A 26,550-nucleotide genomic window follows, 5' to 3' on the forward strand; every position below is an offset into this window, starting at 1 on the left:
ATCCTTGAATTGCTGATCGTAAAAGATCAACAAAACTCGCCCACTGTTACAATATTCTTACCTCAGCTCTCTAATCTTGATTATCCATTTCAGGGATGAGTTTGTGCAAACCCATCTTCAGGGCTATAAACCGTTTGGTACTAAAAGACCAACAATGGCAAAAAAGGAGAATATTAATATTGATCTTCCTGAGTCTGTTGATTGGAGGGAGAAAGGAATTATTACAGAGGTTCGGGATCAGGTAAGACAAATAAGCTCAACAATGTTAGGTACATTCCCAAAGGGCTTTTCCCAAAGTGAAAACTTCCCAAATGTGCAATTTACAAAGCGGCAACTTCCCAAATGTACCATTTAAAGTTTTAATAATATGTTTTAATAAAAAAGAAACAACTGTTATTCTTCAACTGGGGCTCCAGGTCCTGGTACAGAAAAAAAAACAAAAAAAACTTAATGCATGCCATCTATTGAAGTTTTTTGTCTGATGTTCATTAAAAAAGTGTGATAATAAGTAACAAAAAGTAAAAAAAAAATTCCCTTAGGGTATGTGCGGTTCTTGCTGGGCCTTTGCTGCTGCTTCCCAGATTGCTTCTTACGCAAAGTTGAATGACATGTCCCATCCACTAGAAGAAATCTCGGTCCAACATTTAGTCAGGTTCAACTATCAATCCTAAATCAAGAAGTTCAAAAAAATGTTGAAAATTTGGTTCTTTGGATATAACAAATGTAATATTAGTACCTGCCCATCTAGAAACTATCTAGTAATAATATACCTAATTTATTTTGCATATTTTCTTGCGTTTATTGCAGTTAAAAGTTGCAGGATGGCATATTTTTGCATTCTTTATTCTTTTATTGCATAAGAACATAAAGTTTTTTTTCTCTAGTTTTAAAATCAGCTCTGTCATTTTTTTATCAAACTTTAAGAAACTGTAAGCTTATTCTCATGTGATCCGTCCATGGAAAGATGGCAATTCCCTATTTATAACACCAACAATAATAAACACTTATTCATGTCAGAATAATGACTTTAAGGTTTCAAGGGCTGGTATCCTTGTAAATCAGGCACTGCTATATTTGCATAGGGGGTCACTTAAAATTACTCTTTTCATTTCCTTTAATACAATTGTTCTTTAAATTGATTACTTTTAATGAGATTATATTCTGTTTATTAAAGTTGTTCCGGAAACCCCCTTCAGTGCGGAGGAACAGGTGGCTGTATGGGTTCCATTGCTCAGCTAGCCTTTACTTATACTTCTCTGTTTGGAGTTGTTAAAGAAGAAGATTACCCTTATACCAGGTTGGAATAGATCGCCCTTGGTTCATCTTTCTAAAAGCATCTGATCCTATCAGGGTTTAGTAATGGGCTTGGTGACAATTTTATAATAAAATTTTCCTCACGGCCGAAAATATGCTTTAAACTACATGTTTAAAATTTAGGGTTAAAATTATAAGCTTAGTTGATGTAAGGGCCGAGCAACGTATATTTTTTGTGAACCTGGGGGGAAAATGGGGTCATAAAGTCCTTAAAATGTATGATGCATGTAAGTGCTAAGATCCAGGTTTATCGTAAAAAAGGGGTGTACAATAGGTAGATTAAAAAAATTATCAATTTTCATAATCAATATTAAAAATATATATACATAAATTATAGAAAACAATTTCTTTCAACCTAAATCTCCCCTCCCTCATGGAAGAGGTAGGCCCAGGAATTAGGGGGCTGGTTTAGAGTAGGGGGGGGGGGGGTCTTTTAATTATTTCTAGATGATTTAAAACACATTCCTGATTTGAAATGCATTTCTGACTTAGAACGTGTTCTTGATAATAAGAACAAGTTCCTGATTTTAAACATTCTTTTAAGCTAATATCCAATCCAATTCATTCCGATCTTCTCCGTATCTCTTCCAATATTCTTAAGAATGCATCTTTGCGTTTCGTTCTTTTTTCGGAACAATGGGTTCGTTCTTGATAGCTCCTTTCGTTCTTGTGGAAGAATGATCGTTCATCAAGAACAACACTCAGCCTTTCATTGCCGCAATAATGGTTCAAACCTCAAATCACCATCTCAAAGTGAGAAATTTGATTCCTGAGTCAGGATGTGTACCAGCTGGGTAAATTTATAGTTTAGCGACCTATTTAATTCATTAAATTTGGCCCCTAGAAAGTTTCAATTTACATAATAAAAATTAAAAACAGAAACTATTTGATGTAATGAAATTTTCTGTTTAACATTATGAAACACTGAAAACATTCTAGGATACATAATTGAAACCCTGCAGGTTTTAATTAGAAAAATTGATTCAGGAAAAATGTTTTGCTTTTCTCTCCATCAAACATTTTTGATTTGTAAAGATATGTAACAGATTAAAAATGTAACCATTTACAAAGATATTTACAAAAATATAATATTTTTTTAAATATTGTTTTTGATTTACAGTGATGTACCTTGGGGTGATGATGGAGAGACCTGTAAGTATGATGCAACAACTACTCCTGCTACTGCTGTTGTTATGGGATTTGAAACTCTACCTCACAATGACTTAGATTCTGTTATGTACCATCTTGCAAACGTTGGTAATATTTTTATTAAAGGAATCATACGTATAATTTTTGTTACCATTCATGCAAAGATGACAATTTGTAATTTTATATTGTTTTTATTATCATCATCTATATATAAATTTGGCTTGTCTGTCTGTTTGTTTGTCTGTTTGTTTGTATCCAATAAACGTCAAAACGGCTGAACTGATCGGGCACTAATTTTTTTTTTGGACATCACGTGACCACAGGGAAGGTTTATGAATGATAAAAATTTAAAAAAATGTATTTTAAAGGTTTTTAATTTTGCAAAAAAAATTAAATTCTTGAAAATCCGTGATATTTTTTTTAAAAATCTGCAAAATTTGTTTCTTCTTTGTTTTACAATGTAAACAAAAAGAACAATTTAAATAGAAGATGGGCGCGAAGCGCCCTAAAAGCCTAGTTTCTGTTAATTTTCCTGCAGTAGAAATGGGTAAGTCACTTTTGTAGAGAAATTGGAATCGAAAATAATGAGTATCCAAAATTATAATTATTGATATCTAATTCATACTTGATCAGACAAAGGTTTTAAGGGTACCATTGTGAATCAGGCATTGTCCTCTTTGCATGAAGAGTCACATGAATTACGCTTGCAGTCCCTTTAAAAAGAAAATCAATACTTGACTAAAGTAAAATTTATTACAGGTCCATTGGCTACCACTGTGGCTGCCTCTGACGGGGGTCTATATTTTGAGGGGGTGTTTGATGGCTGTGATTACAATGAAAATATTGAAGTTAATCACCAAGGTACTTTAATCTTAAAACAATCCATAGATTTAAAAAAACCAGGATATGCTTGGGGGGGTCAATTTGACCGCCCCCCCTCTAAATTCCATGTTTGATGTCCAAATATGACAAATGTTACATCATTAGAAAGCTCTTGTGCTCTACTTTTAGAATCTGCAAAAAAAATTGCAAATTTGCAAAAATTAAATTTTTTATCGCAAAATCCAGTTATATAATAAAAATGTTTGCAAAAAAAAAAAAATTCCAAAAAATGAAAAATTATACATTTTTGAAAAGCCCTTGACCATGCCATTTTAAATATGCAAAAATTTTTGTAAAATTTTAAATATCCTGATTTTTAATCAAGAAAAACTAAAAATGTGCAAATTTCCTTTGACAGATTGTTTGCAATTTTTTTTCGCAAAACTTGTGAAATTCGTTTCCTTATGTCAAAGGCATTCCAAAAATCAAAAATTTCATCAAAATCTGACAAGTGGAAGTGGGTCAAAACAAAGATTTAGTTTGTTACAGGAAAAAGCAGTTATTCAGGCAGTGTGCCTGAAGACTCAGGCAGTTAGAAGTAAAGCCCGGTTTTATGCCTAAAGGGAGGGCTTTGGGTATGTAGGAAAAGTCAGAAAATTTCAACAGCCTCAGACCAATACTTTTTGAGTTATGTAAAAAAAACTACAGGGGGGGGGGCAAATTGACCCCCCCCCCCCAGCAGGAATAGGGTTAACAACATTTTGTTTTACAATTTGTTTTAGTTCAACTGGTTGGATACTGAACAGCTCCTTTTAGCAGTTTGTTTTAGTTCAACTGGTTGGGTACTGAACAGCTCCTTTTAACAATTTGTTTTTGTTTAACTGGTTGGACACAGAACAGTTTCTTTTAACATTTTTTTTAAGTTCAACTGGTTGGATACGGAACAGCTCCTTTTCTACAATTTGTTTTAGTTTAACTGGTTGGACACAGAACAGTTTCTTTTAACATTTTTTTTTAGTTCAATTGGTTGGATATGGAACAGCTACTTTTAACAATTTGTTTTTGTTCAACTGGTTGGATATGGAACAGCTACTTTTAACAATTTGTTTTAGTTCAACTGGTTGGATATGGAACAGCTCCAGAGGGTGATTACTGGCTGATAAAGAACTCCTGGGGAACAATGTTTGGTGAAGGTTGGGATACAGGAACTGGAGGATATATTAAAGTCAAGAGGTAATAATACTTTTTACCGCCTTTTGATCGATATAGCCGACCTAAGATTCCCCCATCAGAGGGAAGGTAAGATACTTTATGTCCTTTGGTACAATTAAGTAAAATAGTTCGCGCATTTCATCTTAAAACACAGTAAAATTCTGAATAAGTACTTTTTTCAGGAAATTAACTTCCCTATAAAGTAGTTGTAAATTATAAACAAAATCTGTAAATGGAATTTAAGGGAATATCCCATTACCAAGGGTTCAAAAGACCAATTTTGTGAGAGTTTTACTTAATTGTCCCTGTTGGATGAATCAAAGGTTGGTAATGAGCAGGGAGTAAGGAATAGAATGAACAACTGACGCGGTTTGCCCTATCATATGATTTGCAGACAGTACTCCATTTGTATGAGAAATAGTGTGAATAGGTTATTGTATACCAGGTAATTGTACATCAGACAAATATTTCTTATTCAAATGAAGTACCGTCTGCAAAGCATGTATAATCTTATGGTAAGGCAAACTGTGTCAGTTATTAACATTTGATATTTTAAACTCAATCCGCTATAACTAATGGTTTGAAATTTCAAAGGTCTATAACTATTGGGATAATGATCAAATTTGAGCAACCACCTCCTGCCAGTTCAAATTTGAACCACCAGTCCAAAATTAAATATTAAGGAAGGATTTAAATTGGTGATTCAAATTTAAAATGATGGTAGGCATTTCTAGTTATTAAAGTCGGTCCCAGGTTCCAAAGAAACAAACTTTGAAAATTTGATAAAGAATAATCAGTTCCATAATGCAACCTCATTACTAGGGAGTCAAGTGTTCTGTGTGGAACTAACAACACCCCTCTGAATGGAAATGCTTGTGTTGATGGCGGTGTCACTTCTCAGCATGTTTGTGGAATGTGTGCTGTTCTCTTCGACAACTCGTACCCACTCGGAACATCTTTTCTTTGATGCCTTTGTTTTAAAGAAATAAACATGATTATATTCACACTGTCTTTTTTTCTAAGAAACTGGCGTGATTGATCCAGACAAAAAATTCTCTACTTTTATTATTTTTATTTAAATACATTAAAGCCATTATTGCAGCTTATGCTATCAGAGACTGGGTTGTCATCATTTAGCCACCAGCCAAGTCTACCATCTTTGGCAGAGCAAGAAAGGGATCCATAGAAATTACTATCACAAAAAAGGATACATGTGTTCTGAGTGCCATCTTCACCGAGGATATAGTATTCTCTCCCACCCTCATCAAAAGTGGTTTTATTGACAGGAGTAGTGCATGCTAGATTAGTCCCAGGCTGAGCAGACACTTTCAGGTTTGGGCATTTGCAGTCTTTATCTGCTTCGTCTGGGTTGATTGGTAAGTTATTTATTGTCCAGGTCCCTTGCTCACAGGTCAGCATTTCTTTCCTGAGCATTTCTTCTTCTGCACATCTACGAAGTTAAACATTTCACCATGTTATCAATCAATTTTTTAACATTTAATTTTCTTTTGCCATCAGCTTGTCCCATAAAAAGCTGCAGCGTTTGATCGTTTTCTAAGTTTTTATCTTCTTCAAGTTGGATGAAACTTAATGTTAACTCTTAATTTGTGCAATTAAACTTAACTTGTTGACAAAACAACTTTGAAATATGCTATACACTGCAGATTTTTGTGGAGCCAGAAGACCAAAAACAACTTGACATGGTTGCCAGATTGTATTTTGACTGCAGTGTTAAAAAACCACAAAGTTTGTCTACGCTATCCTAATTGCTCTGTCTAACCATAAGTTATAATATATTCAAAATACTAACTGAAAAGAACGGAAGCAAATTGTTCCATGATCTGCTTGTTCAGAGTACACATCAACTATAGGTAGGCAAGTTGACCAATGTGATACTAAAGGACCCTCTTTTAAGCTCAGCAATTCACACTTTGGCTGTGGAACTGAATAAATATGATTAGTTTTTTTCCCAATAAAAAAATACTGGCCGGGTAAAGATAGCAGTTACCAGACATTTCCATAGATAAAGATAGATTGCGCATAAGACGACATTTTTCATCTTGAAAGATATAAATGTACAGAGATGTTTTAAAGATATTCCTATTATATACAGGGTGTCCCACGAAACATGACAATAGGAAGACGACTTAAAAGTCGTCTTTGGTATTTGAATTTATTTGTGACATTTAGTCTTCTATCTACTTTAACGTGCATGATTCTTGAAACAATTATCACATAATTCTCCTAGCCCTCGCATTTCCAAAAAGTGGTCTGCGTTTTTTGTGCTTTCAATATTACCGGAGATATAAAGAGTTTGGTTCAGATTTAAATTTTGTTAAATAAAAGCAAAATTGTCGAAATCTGAACAAAATTCTTCAAATCTCGGGCAATATTGAAAGCACAAAAAAGGCAGACCACATTTTGGAAATGGCAGGACAAGGGAAATTTTGTGATTATTATCTCTAGAAATTCACTTCTAAAATTAGATTGACAAATAAACGCAGCAAATTATATCACAAATCAAGACGACATTCAAGTCGTCCTGCATACTGTCATGTTTCGTGGGACACCCTGTAGATTAACTAGGTCGGTTGTGAACATTGGCTGTTCTTATGTCATTGAGTACTTGTGGTGTACATGAGTTCTGTAGAGAGAAATTTAAGTTAGTTTAGTCCTCCTTATGTCATTCTTCATTTCTCGTCAATATGAATTCACTTCTGAATATCCATTAAAACACCAAATCACCCCGCTTATCATTGAAGTACACTTTGACCCCTAGAAGTATGAGTTCGCGGACTGTACAATTCTTGGTGATTTTGCGTACATAAGCTATCTATGTTTATTTATTTATCTATGGAGATTTCGAACAAACCATCTAAAAAAAAAATCTCAATAATATGACTAAAGTAAGAACAGAGAAGTAAAACAGAGTAATAAGAAATGTTGGCAAAAATTGGCTTAAGGAGTTTGCAAACAACAGAGTAATAATAATCTGAAATAAAATGACATTTTTCATGAGAAAGCTAGAAATTCACTAGATGCTACAGTTAAACCCTAAATAAGCCATACATCGAAAGAATTCATCAAATGTCGTATTCTTCACTTTCTGATAATACATATATATCTAATCTGATAAGAATGGTTTACCCAAAATATAGTCTAAGGGGGGGGGGTCCCAGGCCCCCCTCCATCTATTTCCTTATTATGATAAATCTATAAAATTTGATACACTTGGGCTCTACTTTAATAATCAGCAAAACAATTTGCACATTTGAACAATTTCAAATATTTATTGCAATTTTGTTCAAGGCTTTCCAAAGAGCTATAAAAAGTCAAAACCTGATGACCAAAGTAGGTCTAAATATAGATTTAATCAGGTAAAGGTAAAATAAGGCATTCAGGCAGTAGGTATAATGGCCCCGCTTTGAGCCTAAAGTGAGGGTCATGTAAAAGAAAAGTAAAAAAATTAAACAGACTGTAACCAATGCATTTTGAATTATCTCCAAAAACGTCAGGGGGGAGTCCAAGGAACCCCCCTCCTACCCTCGACCGGAATAGGGTTAAACTCACCACATTTTCGTCGTCCAGTAAGTTTGCCAAGCATTGGAGGATTCAAATTCTCATTCTCAAGCTCACAGTTTTGATAAAGCATACAGTTATAAGTCATTAACTGTCTCAGGGGATTCTAAACATGATTGATTAAATTAATCTAAATTTATGTAAAACATTAAAAACTAAAATTTGTCATTGTAACTTACATAAAATGTTGAATAAGAATATGCTTCATAATCTTTCTGTTTTCTAATCCACAAGTCTTGGCAATCTTGTTCTGCACTCAAAGAAGAAAGTGTTCTGTAAACTGAGTTTCCAGTGCATGTAGGTAATTCCTTGTTTGTCTGAAATAAGCAAGAGTCAATACCAAGAGATCGGACCGATATTTCTAGAGTAAATATCAAGAAATTAGACCGATATTTCTAGAGTAAATATCAAGAAATTAAACCGATATTTCTAGAGTAAATATCAAGAAATTGACCAATATTTCTAAAGTAATAACCAAGAGATTAGAACGACATTTCTAGAATAAATACAAAGAGATCAGACTGACATTTCTAGAGTAAATACCAAGAGATTATACCGATATTTCTAAAATAAATACCAAGAGATTAGACTGAAATTTCTAGAGTAAATACCAAGAAATCAGACCAAAATTTCTAGGGTGAATAGCAAGACATCAGACTGATATTTCTAAAGTAAATACCAAGAGATTAGACTGATATTTCTAGAGTAAATACCAAGAGATTAGACCGATATTTCTAGAGTAAATACCAAGAGATCAGACCAGGGAACAGGAATAAAGGGAAAGGAAATGGCGCTGGTCCGGCAAGAGAAAGCCAGTCGCACTGCTTTGCAGACCAGTACAGTAAACTGACACACACTCTTCTGGTACAGACACACAATATGACTACAGTCAAGGAAATTGTAGAACAATGTCGTCGATTATAATTAAATTTGAATGACGAGTAGTTTATTGTAAACTTTAATAAAATTATATTCTTTGCATGAAAATTTGGCTTTATAGTGTTGACTTAAATATGTAAATAATATATTACATGTATATTAAACATATGTTTAAGTAAACAATTAACAATAAACAAATGTACTCTCCTAGACTGTACAAATCCCGAGATTCTTACGTACTGTATAAACCTACAGTAAAAACCTTTGGTACAGTAAACTGACACACACTCTTTTGGTACAGACACACACACATGACGTTTCCGCCCCCTGGATCAGACCGACATTTCTAGAGTAAATACCAAGAGATTAGACCGATATTTCTGGAGTAAATACCAAGAGATCAGACCGATAATTCTAGAGTAAATACCAAGAGATTAGACCGATATTTTTAGAGTAAATACCAAGAGATTAGACCGATATTTCTAGAGTAAATACCAAGAGATTAGACCGATATTTCTAGAGTAAATACCAAGAGATCAGACCGACATTTCTAATGTAAATACCAAGAGATTAGACCGATATTTCTGGAGTAAATACCAAGAGATCAGACCGATATTTCTAGAGTAAATACCAAGAGATCAGACTAATATTTCTAGAGTAAATACCAGGAAATTAGTCCGATATTTCTAAAGTAAATACCAAGAGATTATACCGATATTTCTAGAGTAAATACCAAGAAATTAGACCAATATTTCTAGAGTAAATACCAAAAGATCAGACCGATATTTCTAAAGTAAATACCAAGAAATTAGACCGATATTTCTAGAGTAAATACCAAGAGATCAGACCTATATTTCTAGAGTAAATACCAAGAGATTAGACCGATATTTCTAGAGTAAATACCAAGAGATCAGACCGACTTTTCTAAAGTAAATACCAAGATATTAGACTGATATTTCTAGAGTAAATACCAGGAAATAAGTCCGATATTTCTAAAGTAAATACCAAGAGATCAGACCGATATTTCTATAGTAAATACCAAGAAATTAGACCTATATTTCTAGATTAAATACTAAGAGATCAGACTGATATTTCTAGAGTAAATTCCAAGAGATCAGACCAATATTTCTAGAGTAAATACCAAGAGATTAGACCGATATTTCTATAGTAAATACCAAGAGATTAGTCTGATATTTCTGGAGTAAATACCAAAAGATTAGACCGATATTTCTAGAGTAAATACCAAGAAATTCGACCGATATTTCTAGAGTAAATACCAAGAAATTAGACCGATATTTCTAGAGTAAATACCAAGAGATCAGACCGATATTTCTATAGTAGATACCAAGAAATTAGTGACCGATATTTCTAGAGTAAATACCAAGAAATTAGACCGATATTTCTAGAGTAAATACCAAGAGATTAGTCTGATATTTCTGGAGTAAATACCAAAAGATCAGACCGATATTTCTATAGTAAATACCAAGAGACTAGTCTGATATTTCTAGAGTAAATACCAATAAATTAGACCAATATTTCTATAGTAAATACCAAGAGATTATACCTATATTTCTAGAGTAAATATCAAAGAGATTGGACCAATATTTCTAGAGTAAATACCAAGAAATTAGACCGATATTTCTAGAGTAAATACCAAAAGATCAGACCGATATTTCTATAGTAAATACCAAGAAATTAGACCGATATTTCTAGAGTAAATACCAAGAGATCAGACCAATATTTTTAGAGTAAATACTAAGAGATCAGACCGATATTTTTTGAGTAAATACCAAGAGATCAGACCAGAGTAAATACCAAGAGATTAGACCGATATTTCTAGAGTAAATACCAAGAAATTAGACCGATATTTCTAGAGTAAATACCAAGAGATCAGACCGATATTTCTAGAGTAAATATCAAGAGATCAGACCGATTTTTCTAAAGTTAATACCAAGATATTAGACCGATATTTCTGGAGTAAATACCAAGAGATCAGACCGATATTTCTAGAGTAAATATCAAGAGATCAGACCGATTTTTCTAGAGTAAATACCAGGAAATTAGTCCGATATTTCTAAAGTAAATACCAATAAATTAGACCGATATTTCTAGAGTAAATACCAAGAGATCAGACCGATATTTCTATAGTAGATACCAAGAAATTAGTCCGATATTTCTAGAGTAAATACCAAGAAATTAGACCGATATTTCTAGAGTAAATACCAAGAGATCAGACCGATATTTCTATAGTAGATACCAAGAAATTAGACCCACGTTTCTAGAGTAAATACCAAGAAATTAGACCGATGTTTCTAGAGTAAATACCAAGAGATTAGACCGATATTTCTATAGTAAATACCAAGAGATTAGTCTGATATTTCTGGAGTAAATACCAAAAGATTAGACCGATATTTCTAGAGTAAATACCAAGAAATTCGACCGATATTTCTAGAGTAAATACCAAGAAATTAGACCGATATTTCTAGAGTAAATACCAAGAGATTAGTCTGATATTTCTGTAAATACCAAGAAATTAGACCGATATTTCTAGAGTAAATACCAAGAAATTAGTCTGATATTTCTAGAGTAAATACCAAGAGATCAGACCGATATGTCTAGAGTAAATACCAAGAAATTAGACCAATATTTCTAGTTTAAATACCGGGAAAAAAGTTTGTAAGATTTATCTTTCAAGGCAAGAATAGGCAAAATTTGTTTACACAATTGCAATTTCTATCGACTGTTTAGCATTTTTTGGAAAGAACATTTAAGTGAAACAAGAAGTAAATTTATCACAGAAAGTCAGTAATGTTCACAACTTCAGGTAGAGTTAACCATAAGTTATATTAATGTCGCAGATAAACCTTCAAGTACCTTTCATTTTAACTTTTAAATGTTCTGTTCCTGTTTGTAAATAGAATTTTCCCTTATTTTACAAAAAAAACCCTATAATTTTTAGTTTAGTCATCATCTATCGAAAAGAATAGGTTAGGCTGAGCAATTAGGGATATTCTTATTTTTCTTAAAAATAAAACAATATGCACAAGCACATGATAAGAGAATATCATAGCATCAATGCATCCTAAAGAATTTGTCCACAACACTGCATACTTAATTTAACTACCTTACATAGCCAGTTAATTAAACTAAGGAAGAAGTGAGGGCTCCCTGTGCCACCCCCCAACCCCTCCCATCTAGTGCATAGGAGATGTCACTATCAGTAGCATTATAATTTAAGAAAAAAAAAATGATTAAAAATATTCTGAATTACCTGGGTGCAAACTATAGTGGGCTCATTTGTGCATATAGAAGGACAGGTAGGAAAGAAGAACGGAGATTCAAGAGTACAACTTCCAGGGGCACATTCAGATGGGATCTTAATTCAGGGGAAGAAAGTTTCAAACCCTGCTTTATGTTCCCAACCTGACACAAGGTGTCAGATTTGATCACAAAAATTATAATCAACGGTTTAGTAACTCTTCCTGTGCCGATAGTAAACATCAATTAAAGAAACTAATTCCAACATATTCATCACAACGAGCCTAGTTACTTATTTTTTGACTGTGTGTGTGTTTTTTACTTTTCGACCTTAATTAAAAAACAAAACAGTTAAAAAAGGTAACTTTGGGCTTAACTTGTCACTCAGGTCTGGGCCAAATCATGGGTTGGAACTTTCTTCCTTTGTAATTGAAATTTGGTTTAAGCACAGTTTCAAAAGGTACAAAAAAAATTAATTTTTTTTAAAGATAAATATTAGCTAAAGAGACAAATTTGTACATCCATTTTTCTAGGGTTTAAAGGGAGTGACTGGCAATGTATGGTGGTTGAACTGAGATTACAGTATTTCAGGAAAAAGGATTCATTTGGGACATATAAAACCTTTTAAAGAGCTATCATTACTGAATTTGAGCGCAAAGTCGACGTTCAAAAGCATTAATTTGGGTGGTTACTGTGAACCTAACCAGGGTTCATACCAATACAATACATGTACATAATCTCAAATGAGTTCATTGCTCCCAGTCGGAGAAATGATGCACATTACAGATGCAATCTAAGAATAAAGCAGAATAAAAAGGGTATTGAACTCCAGGTATTCTGCAGCCTTAAATACATAGCGGTAGGGGAACAAGGGTATTGAAAATCTCCTCTAATCTAGAGATACCACCCGCTGGCCGCGGGGTGCAAGGATTGATGCTGGAGAAAGGAGTAACAGTAAAGAGGGTCAGAGGAATTCAACCCTCTTTCTTATCTTGAGAATGGCATTTATTTTGGCAATCTTTGCCCCAGAGTTCCATAGGGGAATTAGTTAGCACGAAGCATTCGATCAGAAGAGTCGAATGGAAATCTTGGCTTTTTAATACTGAATTCTTTTCAACCCTTAGTGCGTTTTTAAAAATTGGTTTCTTAAAATTATTTAATAATGACGACAATAAATATTATAAAAAAATCTAATGTAAACTTTTTAGATGTTTAGGAACATATTTCTTAAAATAAATGTATCAACAAATCAATGTTAGAATCAATTATTTTGCTTTCATCATTATATTGAATTTCTTATTTTTTATTAATTTGTTCGCAGATTTCTACAAATTCTTCAAATGTCGTCTTTACTTTAAAAATTCCAGAAAATCTGCAAAAAATATTGTGAATAATAAAAGATTTATATAAACTGATAATTGAATAATATTGCTTATTTTCAATGATAAGAGTTAATCTTTATTTTCTCAACCTGTTCTGAAACATTAGATTAGTTTACTATAGAATTTTTGTCTCATTTTTGTGGTCATTGTTAATAATTTAAAAAACCAATTCTCATTGCGTACCCACCCACATTGATGATTTTAAACGTCGACTTAGTAATTATAGATATTTAAAAGAGTTTTATATATGTTTCAAATGAATCATAAAAAATTTCTCTACAATACAGCAATCTAAGTTCAACCACCATACATTGCCGGTCACTTCCTTTAATTAGATCTTTTTATCAAATAATACTTCAAAATTTGAAAGAAGTAACCTCTTTTTGACAATCCTCTACATTTACACTATATATTAAAAAAAATGTTTTAAAATTGGAAAAATAAAGAAGATTGAGCAATCTAAAGCAATCAGTTTTTTAAGTTATATAAAAAAAAAACATACTTGAATTGATACAGGAATACACACAGCTAAGATAATGCCTAAGTTAGAGTTCATGATTAGTACTGAACAATATTTTGGGTCTCATTAATATGAAAGAAGATAGTACATACCTTATCTATGTGGCTGCAAGTCGGATGCAAGTATATTATGCTTTTTATCTATTGAAGCTCTGGCTAAATATCTCAACAAATGATTTAGTTTTAGTTATAATCCTAATAATTGCATCATAAATGTACGTTACAGGTGCATTTAAAAAAAAATTCAAAATAGAGGAAATATTTAACTCAATTATGTACTTTCATGAAGAATTAGTCAGACTATGAACTAGGGATGGATATCGTTCTCGAAAAAGATTTAAGAAACAATTTTTATAATAATCTTGTTTTTTTTAAATATTTGGTTTCAAAGCAAGACAATGTTTAGATATTTGAAAAAAAATAGCTTCTTGAAAGAGTTTTATTTTAGTTTGTAGCCAAAAAGAAGGTATAGATTTTTTAATTGCATATAAATGAAAGTCAGGGGGCTTTACAGACTGGGTGGAAAGCCCCCCCCCCCCTGCCCAACTATGTTTTAAATAAATATTTGTGCACTGTGATAATTAAATAATTTTTGATGCATTTTTAAAGAATTTTTTTTCATTTCTGACAAAAGCAGGATTATCATGGAAATACTAAAATTCACTGATGTTGTTTAAAATGATAAAACTTGAAATACATTGTTTAGTGTGTAGAACACAAGTTTACAGCTGTTGTTATCAGTTTCCCTTCAATTGTCAGCCCTTCCTGTTCATTTAACAAATGTTATATATAATAATATAATATTAGCAAACCATTCATGTTATTAACTATCAATGATTTACCCACGTATAATATGTTTTACTAAAAATTGGCGATGGGGAGACTGCACATGGTGAAGGGATAACAATTATAGGTTTTGATACATGGGTTATTTATATAATGGTTATAGGTTTATGTGTTCCAAATGGTATATAAACCAGTTATTTAATCTATAAGATATCAACTCTGTCTACTTTTATTTTAACTTTGGCTGAGTGATACAAGTTTTCTAACTTATACTGACATAATTTTTCCCAAAGTTTAAACTATGCTTTTGTTGATTTCATATCATTCAATTTTCCTATATATACTTTGATATGGTGGATTTTAAAGATTCAAAAAGTGCATAAACAAGGATATAGTTGTTTTTATTTTAAGCATTCAAGTGTGGAGTCAAGAAGCCGGGAACAAGAATAGTGGGAGGAGTTCCTACTCAGGTAGGGTTCCTACTCAGTTAGGGTTCCTACTTAGGTAGGGTTCCTACTCAGGTTTGGTTCCTACTCAGGTAGGGTTCCTACTCAGCTAGGGTTCCTACTTAGGTAGGGTTCCTGCTCAAGTAGGGTTCCTACTCAGGTAGGATTCCTACTCAGGTAGGGTTCCTTTCCAGGTAGGGTTCCTACTCAGGTAGGGTTCCTACTCAACTAGGGTTCCTACTTAGGTAGGGTTCCTGCTCAAATAGAGTTTCTACTCAGGTAGGGTTCATGCTCAGGTAGGCTTGTTCCTACTCAGGTAGGGTTCCTACTCAGCTAGGGTTCCTACTTAGGTAGGGTTCCTGATCAAGTAGGGTTTCTACTCAGGTAGGATTCCTACTCAGGTAGGGTTCCTACTCAGCTAGGGTTCCTACTTTGGTAGGGTTCCTGCTCAAGTAGGGATCCTACTCAGGTAGGGTTCCTACTCAGGTAGGGTTCCTACTCAGGTAGGGTTCCTACTCAGCTAGGGTTCCTACTTAGGTAGGGTTCCTGATCAAGTAGGGTTCCTACTCAGGTAGGGTTCCTACTCAGTTAGGGTTCCTACTCATGTAGGGTTCCTACTAAGGTAGTGTTCCTCCTCAGGTAGGGTTCCTACTCAGGTAGGGTTCCTACTCAGGTAGGGTTCCTACCCAGGTGGGGTTCCTACTCAGGTAGGGTTCTTACTCAGGTAGGGTTCCTACTCAGGTAGGGTTCCTACTCAGGTAGGGTTNCTACTCAGGTAGGGTTCCTACTCAGGTAGGGTTCCAACTCAGGTAGGGTTCCTAATCAGGCAGGATTCCTACTAAGGTAGGGTTCCTGCTTAGGTAGGGTTCCTACTCAGGCAGGGTTCCTACTTAGGTAGGGTTCCTACTCAGGTAGGGTTCCTACTCTGGTAGGGTTCCTGCTCAGGTAGGGTTCCTACTCAGGTAAGGTTCCTAATCAGGTAGGGTTCCTACTCAGAAAGGGTTTTTACCCAGGTGGGGTTTCTACTTAAGTAGGGTTCCTACTTAGGTAGGGTTCCTACTCAGGTAGGGTTCCTACTCAGGCAGGGTTCCTACTAAGGTAGGATTCCTGCTCAGGTAGGTTTCCTACTCAGGTAGGGTTCCTACTTAGGTAGGGTTCCTGCTCAGGTAGGGTTCCTACTCAGGTAGGGTTCCTACTCCGGTAGGGTTCCTACTCAGGTAGGGTTCCTAATCAGGTAGGGTTCCTACTCAGGTAGGGTTTCTACTCATGTAGGGTTCCTATTCAGAAAGGGTTCTTATCCAGGTGGGGTTTCTACTCAAGTAGGGTTCCTACTCAGGTAGGTTTCCTTCTCAGGTAGGGTTCCTACTTAATTAGGGTTCCTACTTAATTAGGGTTCCTACTTAAGTAGGGTTCCTACTTAAGTCGGGTTCCTACTCAGGTAGGTTACCTTCCTCTGTAGGGTTCCTACTCTTAGGTAGGGTTCCTACTCAGGTAGGGTTCCTACTTCGGCAGGGTTTCTTCTCAGGTAGGGTTCCTACTATCAGGTAAGGTTCCTACTTATATAAGTTTCTTACTTAGGTAGGGTTTCTTTTTTGGCTTAATCAGGTAGGTTTTCTACTCAGGTAGAGCTTCTATTCAGAAAGGTTAAGGTACAAAAGGGTAAAAAGACCTGTCTGTGTTTAAAAAAAAATCTAAATCTCATAACTTTTTATCATTTATTATTATTTGCTATTCCAGCTAGAGATCCAAAAAACGTATTTTTGAAAAGCCTATTGATAAATAGATAGAAGAACACATCCCACTTATCACTCATCTTAATATTTGTCATAAACAAAAAACTTTGTGTTACATTTTTCCTACCTTTTTTTCACTTTTTTTAAAAACCCCCTAAGCACCCAAACTATTAAGTTATAGGTATAATTTTCAATGAGCTGGCCTTGAAAAATTGGATTCTGAACATGTATTGCAACCCTATATTCTATAAAGATAGATTCAGAACCCGTCACCTTTACAGGGGTTAGAATAAAGAAGAAAAGATTGAATTTGTTTTGTTTTAAGGTTAATGAGTACCCATGGATGGTAAGACTTCAGTTAACTATAAATGGTCAGACTGAGCCTCTTGGTTGTGGAGCAACACTTGTAGCACAAGAATGGGCTATCACTGCAACACATTGCATGGGGGTAAGTAACCAAGGGTTTCAAATTATACCTGTGAAGGTTTGGAGGTAGAAGAAGGGGGGTTTAGGGGATGTTGTCCCCCTTTCCTTCTTACTTTTTACCAAGTATTTTAATCCCAATCATATGAATTATTATCTTAAAATGTGTTAATTCCTACAAATATTTAAATAAGGGTCTGAAGGCTTCTGATTTGGCAGCACTTCTTGGAGAAGATGATACTGAAACAACATCTGAAACAACTTTGACGTAAGATATGATTAAAATTATGTACAAAGACAACTGCTTAGAAATTTACACTTTTCAGGAAGTCTTTCCCAGTGTCCAAGATCATAAATCATCCAAACTTTCAAGATGTCTCTAATGATATTACCCTTCTTAAACTCAGCTCAAAGGTAAGTTTAGCAGGCCTAGCTAATCTGGTACAATCTTAGCTTTTCCAATTGCAATTTTTTCACTATGCTCCTATTAAGTAAACTAAGCTTTAAACAAAATTTTCTGATAAAACTGATAAATTTTTAAAAATAATTTTTTTCCTAGTAATTTTTTCAATTTTAATTGTGATTTGCTAAAAATTAAATTGTGCTTGATCAAGTGTTTTGACGTTTATAGGATAGAAAGAGACAAACAAACAGATAAAGTGTTAAATTTCTTAGTTTTACAACTCAAAATCAACAGTTTTTTTGTTCGTCCTTTGATTCAATAACGAATAAAATCTGTAATCTGGAGACACATTTTTTAAGAATAGAATGACTTTTGTACAACTGACGAATGCAATATCCATTCTTTATCTTCTTGCATAATAATGCAAAAAGTTTCAAAACCCTGATAGATTTTATTGTTTCTTTTAGTTATCTTTATTAAGGTTGATCTGAATAAATATACTCCAGTATGTTTGCCAGCTCCTGATACTAGTTGGGTTGGAAAAACTGCTTGGGTTTACGGTTATATATATATATAGATAAAACTAAACATAAAATATGTATCACTATTTAAATTAATTTTTATCACCCTGTTTATTGTCTTCAACAAGTATTTGTTTACGTATCCATATTTCAGAGTCATCAGAACATACCAATTTCAAATCCTTAATTTTCCTATATTTGAAAAAAAAGTATAATACAATGCTATTTTTTCTGATTAGATTAAATTTTAAACCCTACCTTTATAAAATTGGTATTGACAATTTCAAGCTAAGAATATTATTCAACGATGTCAGGTATTTTCACAAATGACAATTTCCCTACTGTGTAATTTCCCAGGTGGCAACTTTCCAAGTCTATTCTAACCGCAACGCTTGGCTCCATAGTGACTCTTAGCTGCAGTGTTCGGCCCCCATTGTAGCCTACGGAGAAGGCATAATATAACCTTTGGGAATTTTTCGCTTGGGAAATTACACATTGGTGAAATTGCCTCTTGGGAAATTGTCATCTCAGAACCTATTTACCTCAGGCTGGGGAGCAACATCATTTGGCGGATTTTCTTCCAACAAACTATTAGAAGTTCCTGTAGTTGTTGTCAATCTTGACACCTGCAGAAGTCCTGGAGGAGTCTATCAAGATGTTAGTATTATCTATTTATAAAAAGTACAGCATTCTCTGGTGTTAGTTTTGTTTGGATGTCTTATCATAACTTTTTTAAGATCTAGATGTTTATTATCTCCGTATCGAGATTATTTTAAAGATACAAAATTGTTTATATTATTTTTACAAAAAACTATTGTACAATAGTGGCATGTTAATACATTTGTATTTTAGTTAAGAAAGTTCTTTAGTTTGCAGATGCATTTTTTCATTTTTTATTTCCAAAATTCATATTAAATTCTGTTTCTAAGGAAAAAAAAACTTTTTCAAGTATTTTGGACCGATCATAACTAATAAGCCCCTGGACCGGCAGCCAGGGAAATGTTCTTCCCTTGGGTTTAAGATTCTAAGTTGAGTGGGTAGACTTTTTAGGGAAAAATATTTAAAGTGTGGGTAAACTGTGTGAGTAACTATGAGTAACCTGGACAATCCTGGGTTCCCAATATTTGCCAGGATATGAATTTGGCTGTTTGCCATGACTTTTTTGCTATTCCTTGTTTAAGCAAATTGAACAATGTCACAATGGACTAGGGTCATTTTTTATTCAAACCAGACCAACCCCTTGTACTGGCCTTAGTGACGTGCTGCAAAACCAACCCAACCCTATCCCTTAAAAGCTTGGTTTCATCTTTGATGGCTCGTCCAGACTTTTACAGTACCTGGCCTATCATAGGCCTTTTTTTATCTACCCCACTAATTTAGATTTGTGTACTGTAGGGTTAAGAAATATGATACATATGTTTATCCCATGGCTGTGTTTTTTGCTGTACAGCTAGCTTAAAAAAACGTTTCAATTTTCTTTCTGCCTGAATCCAGGCAGGAAAAGTAAAGAATTTCCCCAATTTATCCAGTTTTGATGGCTTGCTTTGAAGAATTTCTCTACAACAACTTTGTGTGAATGATTCCTCGTTAATTCTCGAAAAATTTCCCATAATTGGTCCCCAATCTAGAGGTCTTTGGGGATCATATTTTTGAGACTTACTTTCGAGAATTTCCTGGGAATTTCTCCAAAACATTTCTCCGGAAATTCCTGAGAAATTCTCAGGACTTGGTCACTAATTTTACAAATTTTTGTGGAACTTCTAAAGAAATCTTAAGAAATTCCTAAGAATTTGTCAGGAATTTTTCCCCAAGAACTGCTAAAAAAATTTTAACCCTATTCCCGCTGGGGGGGGGGTCAATTTGACCCCCCCCTGTAGTTTTTTTTACATAACTCAAAAAGTATTGGTCTGAGGCTGTTGAAATTTTCTGACTTTTCTTACATACCCAAAGCCCTCCCTTTAGGCCTAAAACCGGGCTTTAATACTAACTGCCTGAGTCCTCAGGCACACTGCCTGAATGACTGCTCTTGCCTGTAGCAAACTAAATCTTTGTTTTGACCCACTTTCACTTGTCAGATTTTGATAAAATTTAGCTTTTTGGAAAGCCTATGACATAAGGAAACGGATTGCACAAGTTTTGCGAAAAAAAAATTGCAAATTTTTTGCAAACAACCTGTGAAAGGAAATTTGCACATTTTTAGTTTTTCTTGATTAAAAATAGGGTTATTTGAAATTTTGCAAAAATTTTTGCATATTTGAAATGGCATGGTCAAGGGCTTTTCAAAAATGTATAATTTGTCATTTTTTGGAAAAAATTTTTTTTGCAAACATTTTTACTATAAAACTGGGTTTTGCGATAAAAATTCAATTTTCGCAAATTTGCAAATTTTTTTGCAGATTCTAAAAGTAGAGCACAAGAGCTTTCTAATGATGTATCATGTGTCATATTTGGACATAAAACATGGGATTTAGAGGGGGGGGTCAAATTGACCCCCCCCCCAGCGTATCCTGGTTTTCAAGTACCCCAGCGGAGATAGGGTTAAGAAATTCCTGAGAATTTGTCAGGAATATTTCTCTGTAAGTTCCTGAGAAATTCTTAGAACTTGGTCACTAATTTTACGGATTTTTTGGGGAACTGAATAATTGAGACATAGTCTCGAGAAATTCCTAATCATTTTTTAGGAATTTGTCCCTAAGAAATTCCTGAGAAATTCTGAGAAATGTTTCTCCGTAAATTCTCAAGAGTTTCTCAGGAATATTTCCCCCAGAAGTTTCATTTTTCCCCAGAAGGTGTTTCTGAGGTTCCTTTTATTATGCACTGCCCTAACTAAATCTTTTTTTCTTTGCAGCCTTATTGATGAAAAATGATAATTAACTTTAGAAATTTTGGAAAAATTAATAATCTTTTTCATTTCTTCTTGACAATTCAGTTGTCTGAAAATACAAAATCCATGACAAGTTGACAACTAAGATCAAATACAACTAAAACATTCTGATTTAAGAAGTTTGTTATACTTCTCAAAAGTTGGATTGGTAATATAGATAGTTATTAAGATGTTCACTACTCATGGGATTTTAAGTCAGGAATATGCTGAGAATATTTCAAGATATTTCTTTGTTTTGTATCAGAAAAAAACACTTGTTCTTAACTTTAAAAAAAAAAACAATAGCTTTTATACGATCGTTTTTATAAACATGTTCACTGATGAATCTGACTTTTATGACAATTAATTTTGATTTATTTTAGGAAGATAAGTTCGCATGAATGTTGTCTTAAATGTTTTTTTATTATCGAGAGAAATAACCCAAATATTTTCTGACCAAAGGGATTTCTTATCTAAGGGTTTTCCAACCAAAAAATGTATTTTGTTAACAGTAGTTAGCAATGAGTTTTAACAGTCTTCAAAAATTGAAAAACTTCATTAACGAATTGACGAACAAAATCTTAAAAAACGACTTATTTGCTTTTTTAATACTAAAACGATCTTTTTCAAATTGATCGTTTTTAAAAGACTGTTATGTTTCTTGTTTTTTTTTCTCTGTTGTGTTTAAAATTCGAATTGATCTTTCTTAAAAAAGTGAAAACTGTATGGTAGAAAACTAATTTGAAGCAAAAAAGTTTGCAAATGCCTGAAAAAGTAATTAATTTAGGTTGAAATTGGTATGGTTTGTGCTGGTGGGGTGAAAGGAGAGGATTCATGTCAGGTTAGAACCAAGATGGTATCACAGGTCTTACACATAGATGGTGAATGCACAACATTGTTTGTGAATGATGGTGGCGTTTTGAAATAAGCGAATAATGGGCAAATGACTAGATCCTTCAGAGAAATAAAAAAAACATTTTTTTAAAAACAAAGAAAAGAACTCAAAAAACTAAAACTTTAAAATTGTTCTTGAACAAACTTAAAAAAAACGATAGTTTATTTACTGAACAAACAAATTTACCAACAGATTTTTAGAAATCAACCAATGATATTTTCGAACAAAAGCAATATTTTTTTTAACTAAACAAACAATTTTATTGAACAAACAATTTTACTTAATTATCGTTTAGTGGGAAAACGAACAAAATATATTGAAAATGAACAATCATTTTGAGAACGAATAATGCATTTTTTGAATGATTGAAAAAAACTTATGAAATTGGTTGTTAACTAACAATGAACGAACGAAATAAAGAAAAGGCAAAAGTGTTTCATCTTTAGTTTTCATCTCAATTAATATAAATTCTTTAGGTCAACATTATCATATAGTATCTACCCAACAAACAAAAACCCGTGAAGAATACAAGATTATTTGGTTTATTTCACACGAGTGACCCGTCATTATCTCGTGATAATTCACTTGTTGTCGAGGTGATTGTCGACGATTTGATCACGGGTCTAGGGCCGAGTTTTTACACAGTGAAAACTTGAGTTTATTTCACGAGATGAATACGGGATTTTTACATGGGAAAATTATTTTTCTCCCATCTACTTTAGTTACATTTTTAAAAACTCCGGGAAAAGGGGGGGGATACATAATTGATTTCTGATATATAAAATATACTGTGTAAAAGTATATAATTATTAATACAAAATGTTTAGAAACTAAACATTTTATTTTATATCTTTTACATTAAACATTTTGAACATGTAAACTTTAAACTTTTCTTATCACAAAGTGATATTTCAAGTCTAAGTAATGTTCAATTATAGAGGACGTGAGTCAGACTCTAATAAAAACGCATAAATAACTTCCAGTATATATATTTCTTATAACTTAAATAAATTCAAATACCAAAGACGACTTTCAAGTCGTCTTCCTATTGTCATGTTTCGTGGGACACCCTGTAGATCCAAATGGGTTCAACTCAGGGAGTAAGGAATAGAATTGGAAGATACAACTGACGTGGCCTGCCCTACCATATGATTATGCATGCTTTGCAGACAGGTACTCCATTTGTATGAGAAATATTCAGAATAGGTTATTATATACTTCTTATTCAAAGTACCCCTCTGCAAAGAATGTATAATCATATGGTAGGGCGAACCACGTTAGTTAATAGTTATATCTCCCTTCTTTTCCTTACTCCTTGGTTACGCTGTTTAGCCAGCTGTAACGAACATATAAATCAGCGAACAACTTTATCATTTAGATTTAGTTTGTAAAGTAATTAAACATTGTTTGTTGTAGTTTTTAGTTTTGCTGTAATTTAAAAATCATATTATTTCTGCCAAATATGAAATTAAGGATTGAAATAAATTTAAATAAGACCAAAAAATTCTTTAAAATAAGTTATAAAACGTCTCAGAGCGATTTTTCTAAAACCATTTATGGGGGGGGGCACACAATTCCACCCCCCCCCCTCTCTAGGATTAATTGAATTTGGCCCTGTTTAGGCCGGGAAATATGGAGTGTATACTGATGTTTCCTTCTACCGTGGTTGGATACAAGAACAGTTTGATGCCAATGGAGGGGCAACATTAGTCCCGTAAACATTATTGTAATTTTAACAAAGAATTGACAAGTTTGTAAGATTAGAAAGATTAAAGCAAATATTTATTTTGTATTTACTCATTGCTAGGGCTGGGCACCTTCCGAATATTTAAAGTCCTTCGTCGACAGTTAACAAAAAATTAAACAAGAAATTCTATAAAGGATGTAAGTTTTATGCAATTTTAAGCAAAGAAATTTTAAAAAGTTCCGTTTTAGGTGAATTTTTAAGTAAATTTTTTTTTAACTGTTATTTGTTTGTTAACAATTTCAGAATTTAGATCTGCAGAAATTAGTTAAGCTTTAAAGGGAGTGTTCGCGAAAAATGAAAGGCGGTATAGGTTTAATGCGATAAAAAAGCACTTTTGATCGCTACTAATCTTACTTCTATCTGCTGTGTCTACAAAGAGAAAATTGTTAAAGACGTCTCATACTGAAAAATATGGCGTCCATACAAATTGAGAAAATTGCAACTTACGACTTAGACCTTAAAAAAATCAATTTAATTTCAAACAAATCATTCAGATATTACAACCTATAGTCATTGATTATCTTTCGCCACATTTGCATATATTTGATATTTCATACTAGTTTTGATTTTGTTTTTTAAAATAATATTTAGCTTACAACTTGTTTTTGAACATTCCTGGAAAATATGAAAATGTTGTCTTCATTACCAAAAATCCTCGAAACAGGAATACATGTTTTTATAAGTAATTCTCAGATCATAACAATTAAAACATATTATGAAAAATCAACTATATATAAATGTGGCGAAAGATAATCGATGGCTATAGGTTGTAATATCTGAATGATTTGTTTGAAATAAATTTTTTTTTTTACGGTCTAAGTCGTATGTTGCAATTTTCTCAATTTGTATGGTCGCTACGTTCTTCGGTATGCGACGTCTTTAACAATTTTCTCCTTATAGACGCAACAGATAGAAGTAAGATTAGTAGCGATCAAAAGCGCTTTTTTATCGCATTAAGCCTATACCCCCTTTCATTTTTCGCAAGCACTCCCTTTAAAAAGTTTAAAAGGTTTTTTTTCGAACAAAAACTAATTTAAAAAAAAATAGAAAATTGAAAATCGTAATTGAAAATTGATGCATCGTTTTTACAGATGTCTGAATCTTTGTGTGTTGGCAACCTGTGATATTTCAAATGTTGACATTATACTATTACATATGAAAGAAAAATGAATCAAGGCAACTACTCATATTATTAATATTCGACGAGTCGGTTTTTCTTACAATTTATTATTATTTACAACATTACTAAACTAAAGGAAAATACTATACGAATAATTATTATGAATTGAAGATGTTTCAGAGTGATGGGGAATCTTCAAGGGAACCTCTAGTCAAGGGAGCTGGTCTTCAACTGATTTTTTTTCCCCAGATTTCGCTCCACCCTGGGCTAGCATTTAACCCTAGTACCCCGTGAGCTGGCCGGCTAGCCCACCAGCCCCCGGGTCTCTGGGATAACGGAACTTTCAGCTTGGCTTTGGTTTCTTCGCGTGGCTTGGGTTATTTATAGAATTCAAACACAAACAGGAATAAATCCGTTAGATTTAAGGAGGGATGGAAAAAGGGGTGGGGGGGAGAAACTGGATATGATGGAAGGAGGGAAAAAGACCCATTTATGATCGCAGGAAAGATCAACACATCACTTTCCTGCTACAATACTTCTAGTCGAATATATACTTCTAGTGGAATATATACTTTTAGTCGAATGTATACTTCTAGTGGAATATATACTTCTAGTGGAATATATACTTCTAGTCAAATATATACTTCTAGTCGAATATATACTTCTAGTCGAATATGTACTTCTAGTCGAATAAATACTTCTAGTCGAATAAATACTTCTAGTCGAATAAATACTCTAGTCGAATAAATACTTCTAGTCGAATATATACTTCTAGTCGAATGTATACTTCCAGTGGAATATATACTTCTAGTCGAATATATACTTCTAGTCGAATATATACTTCTAGTCGAATATATACTTCTAGTCGAATATATACTTCTAGTGGAATATATACTTCTAGTCAAATATGTACTTCTAGTCGAATGCACATGATTTTCAAAAATGTATATTTTATCATTTTTTAGACATTCTTTTGCAAACATTTTTAATATATAACTGGATTTTAAAAAAAATTGTTGCAAATTTGCAATATTTTTTATAATTCTTATATTAGAGCATAAGAGCTTTCTAATGTCATATTTGGACATTAAACATATGATTTAGAGGGGGGGGAGGGTTCAATTTTTCACCTTAAGCGTATTCTGGTTTTCAAGTAGTGATAGGGTTTAATCTTGTTGGGTTAAAGTTATATTATATAACTAAGTCTAAAAGTCGTCTTCCTATTCCAGAGTTGTTATGGTTCCTAATGTACTTACACATATATTTAATTTTTTTTAATCCGCAATCATGATGCTGAAGAATGTCCAACATGAAACACAGTGTCCAGCAATAACCAATCTTAAAAAACAATATAAACATGTTCTAGAATGCTTATTTTAGGACATATATACAGTGAAACCCTTAATACCCGCATAGAACAAGCGACGCTGTTTTAGAGTCTGAAAACGACCCGCACGACCCCAAAAACGGGCGCCGGCCCGACTCTATTTTAGTACTAA

General features: G+C 33.4%; 3 protein-coding genes and 1 long non-coding RNA gene across 6 annotated transcripts; 3 read left to right on the forward strand and 1 right to left on the reverse strand.

The window, feature by feature from the left end:
• Positions 1-93: 93 nt before the first annotated feature.
• LOC111716732 (cathepsin L1) lies at positions 94-5,501 on the forward strand (the record flags this gene model as incomplete). 2 transcript variants are annotated; one of them, XM_023492212.1, is given in 7 exon segments in its annotated part: positions 94-241; positions 540-652; positions 1,175-1,297; positions 2,435-2,571; positions 3,223-3,324; positions 4,398-4,518; positions 5,320-5,501. In XM_023492212.1, coding segments are annotated over 7 exon segments (889 nt in total), but the record flags the coding sequence as incomplete, so codon positions are not given.
• Positions 5,502-5,544: 43 nt separating this feature from the next.
• On the reverse strand, positions 5,545-14,299 carry LOC111716733 (uncharacterized). 2 transcript variants are annotated; one of them, XR_002768577.1, is made up of 7 exons: positions 14,208-14,299; positions 14,098-14,135; positions 12,227-12,331; positions 8,256-8,393; positions 8,068-8,182; positions 6,308-6,440; positions 5,545-5,947 (listed from the first exon to the last, which is right to left on the reverse strand). XR_002768577.1 is itself a non-coding variant. In XM_023492214.1 (6 exons), exons 1-6 carry the CDS (start codon positions 14,149-14,151, stop codon positions 5,569-5,571), a joined length of 924 nt encoding a protein of 307 aa, XP_023347982.1. In that variant the 5' UTR covers positions 14,152-14,195; the 3' UTR covers positions 5,545-5,568. The 2 variants fall into 2 exon arrangements, 1 of the variants encoding a protein (XP_023347982.1); XM_023492214.1 differs by lacking the exon at positions 14,208-14,299 and having other exon boundaries at positions 14,098-14,195.
• Positions 14,300-14,838: 539 nt separating this feature from the next.
• On the forward strand, positions 14,839-22,232 carry LOC111716734 (venom serine protease 34). The gene is made up of 8 exons (XM_023492215.1): positions 14,839-15,081; positions 15,312-15,370; positions 17,405-17,527; positions 17,697-17,770; positions 17,829-17,916; positions 18,387-18,465; positions 18,974-19,083; positions 22,077-22,232. Exons 1-8 carry the CDS (start codon positions 15,054-15,056, stop codon positions 22,215-22,217), a joined length of 702 nt encoding a protein of 233 aa, XP_023347983.1. The 5' UTR covers positions 14,839-15,053; the 3' UTR covers positions 22,218-22,232.
• Positions 22,233-23,317: 1,085 nt separating this feature from the next.
• Positions 23,318-23,976, forward strand: LOC111716736 (uncharacterized). Its single transcript, XR_002768578.1, has 2 exons — positions 23,318-23,357; positions 23,807-23,976. It is a non-coding gene; the product is annotated as an uncharacterized LOC111716736 (long non-coding RNA).
• The last annotated feature ends 2,574 nt before the right edge of the window (positions 23,977-26,550 follow it).

This window comes from Eurytemora carolleeae, unplaced genomic scaffold, assembly GCF_000591075.1.
Source record: "Eurytemora carolleeae unplaced genomic scaffold, Eaff_2.0 scaffold2175, whole genome shotgun sequence".
Taxonomy (NCBI): domain Eukaryota; kingdom Metazoa; phylum Arthropoda; class Copepoda; order Calanoida; family Temoridae; genus Eurytemora; species Eurytemora carolleeae.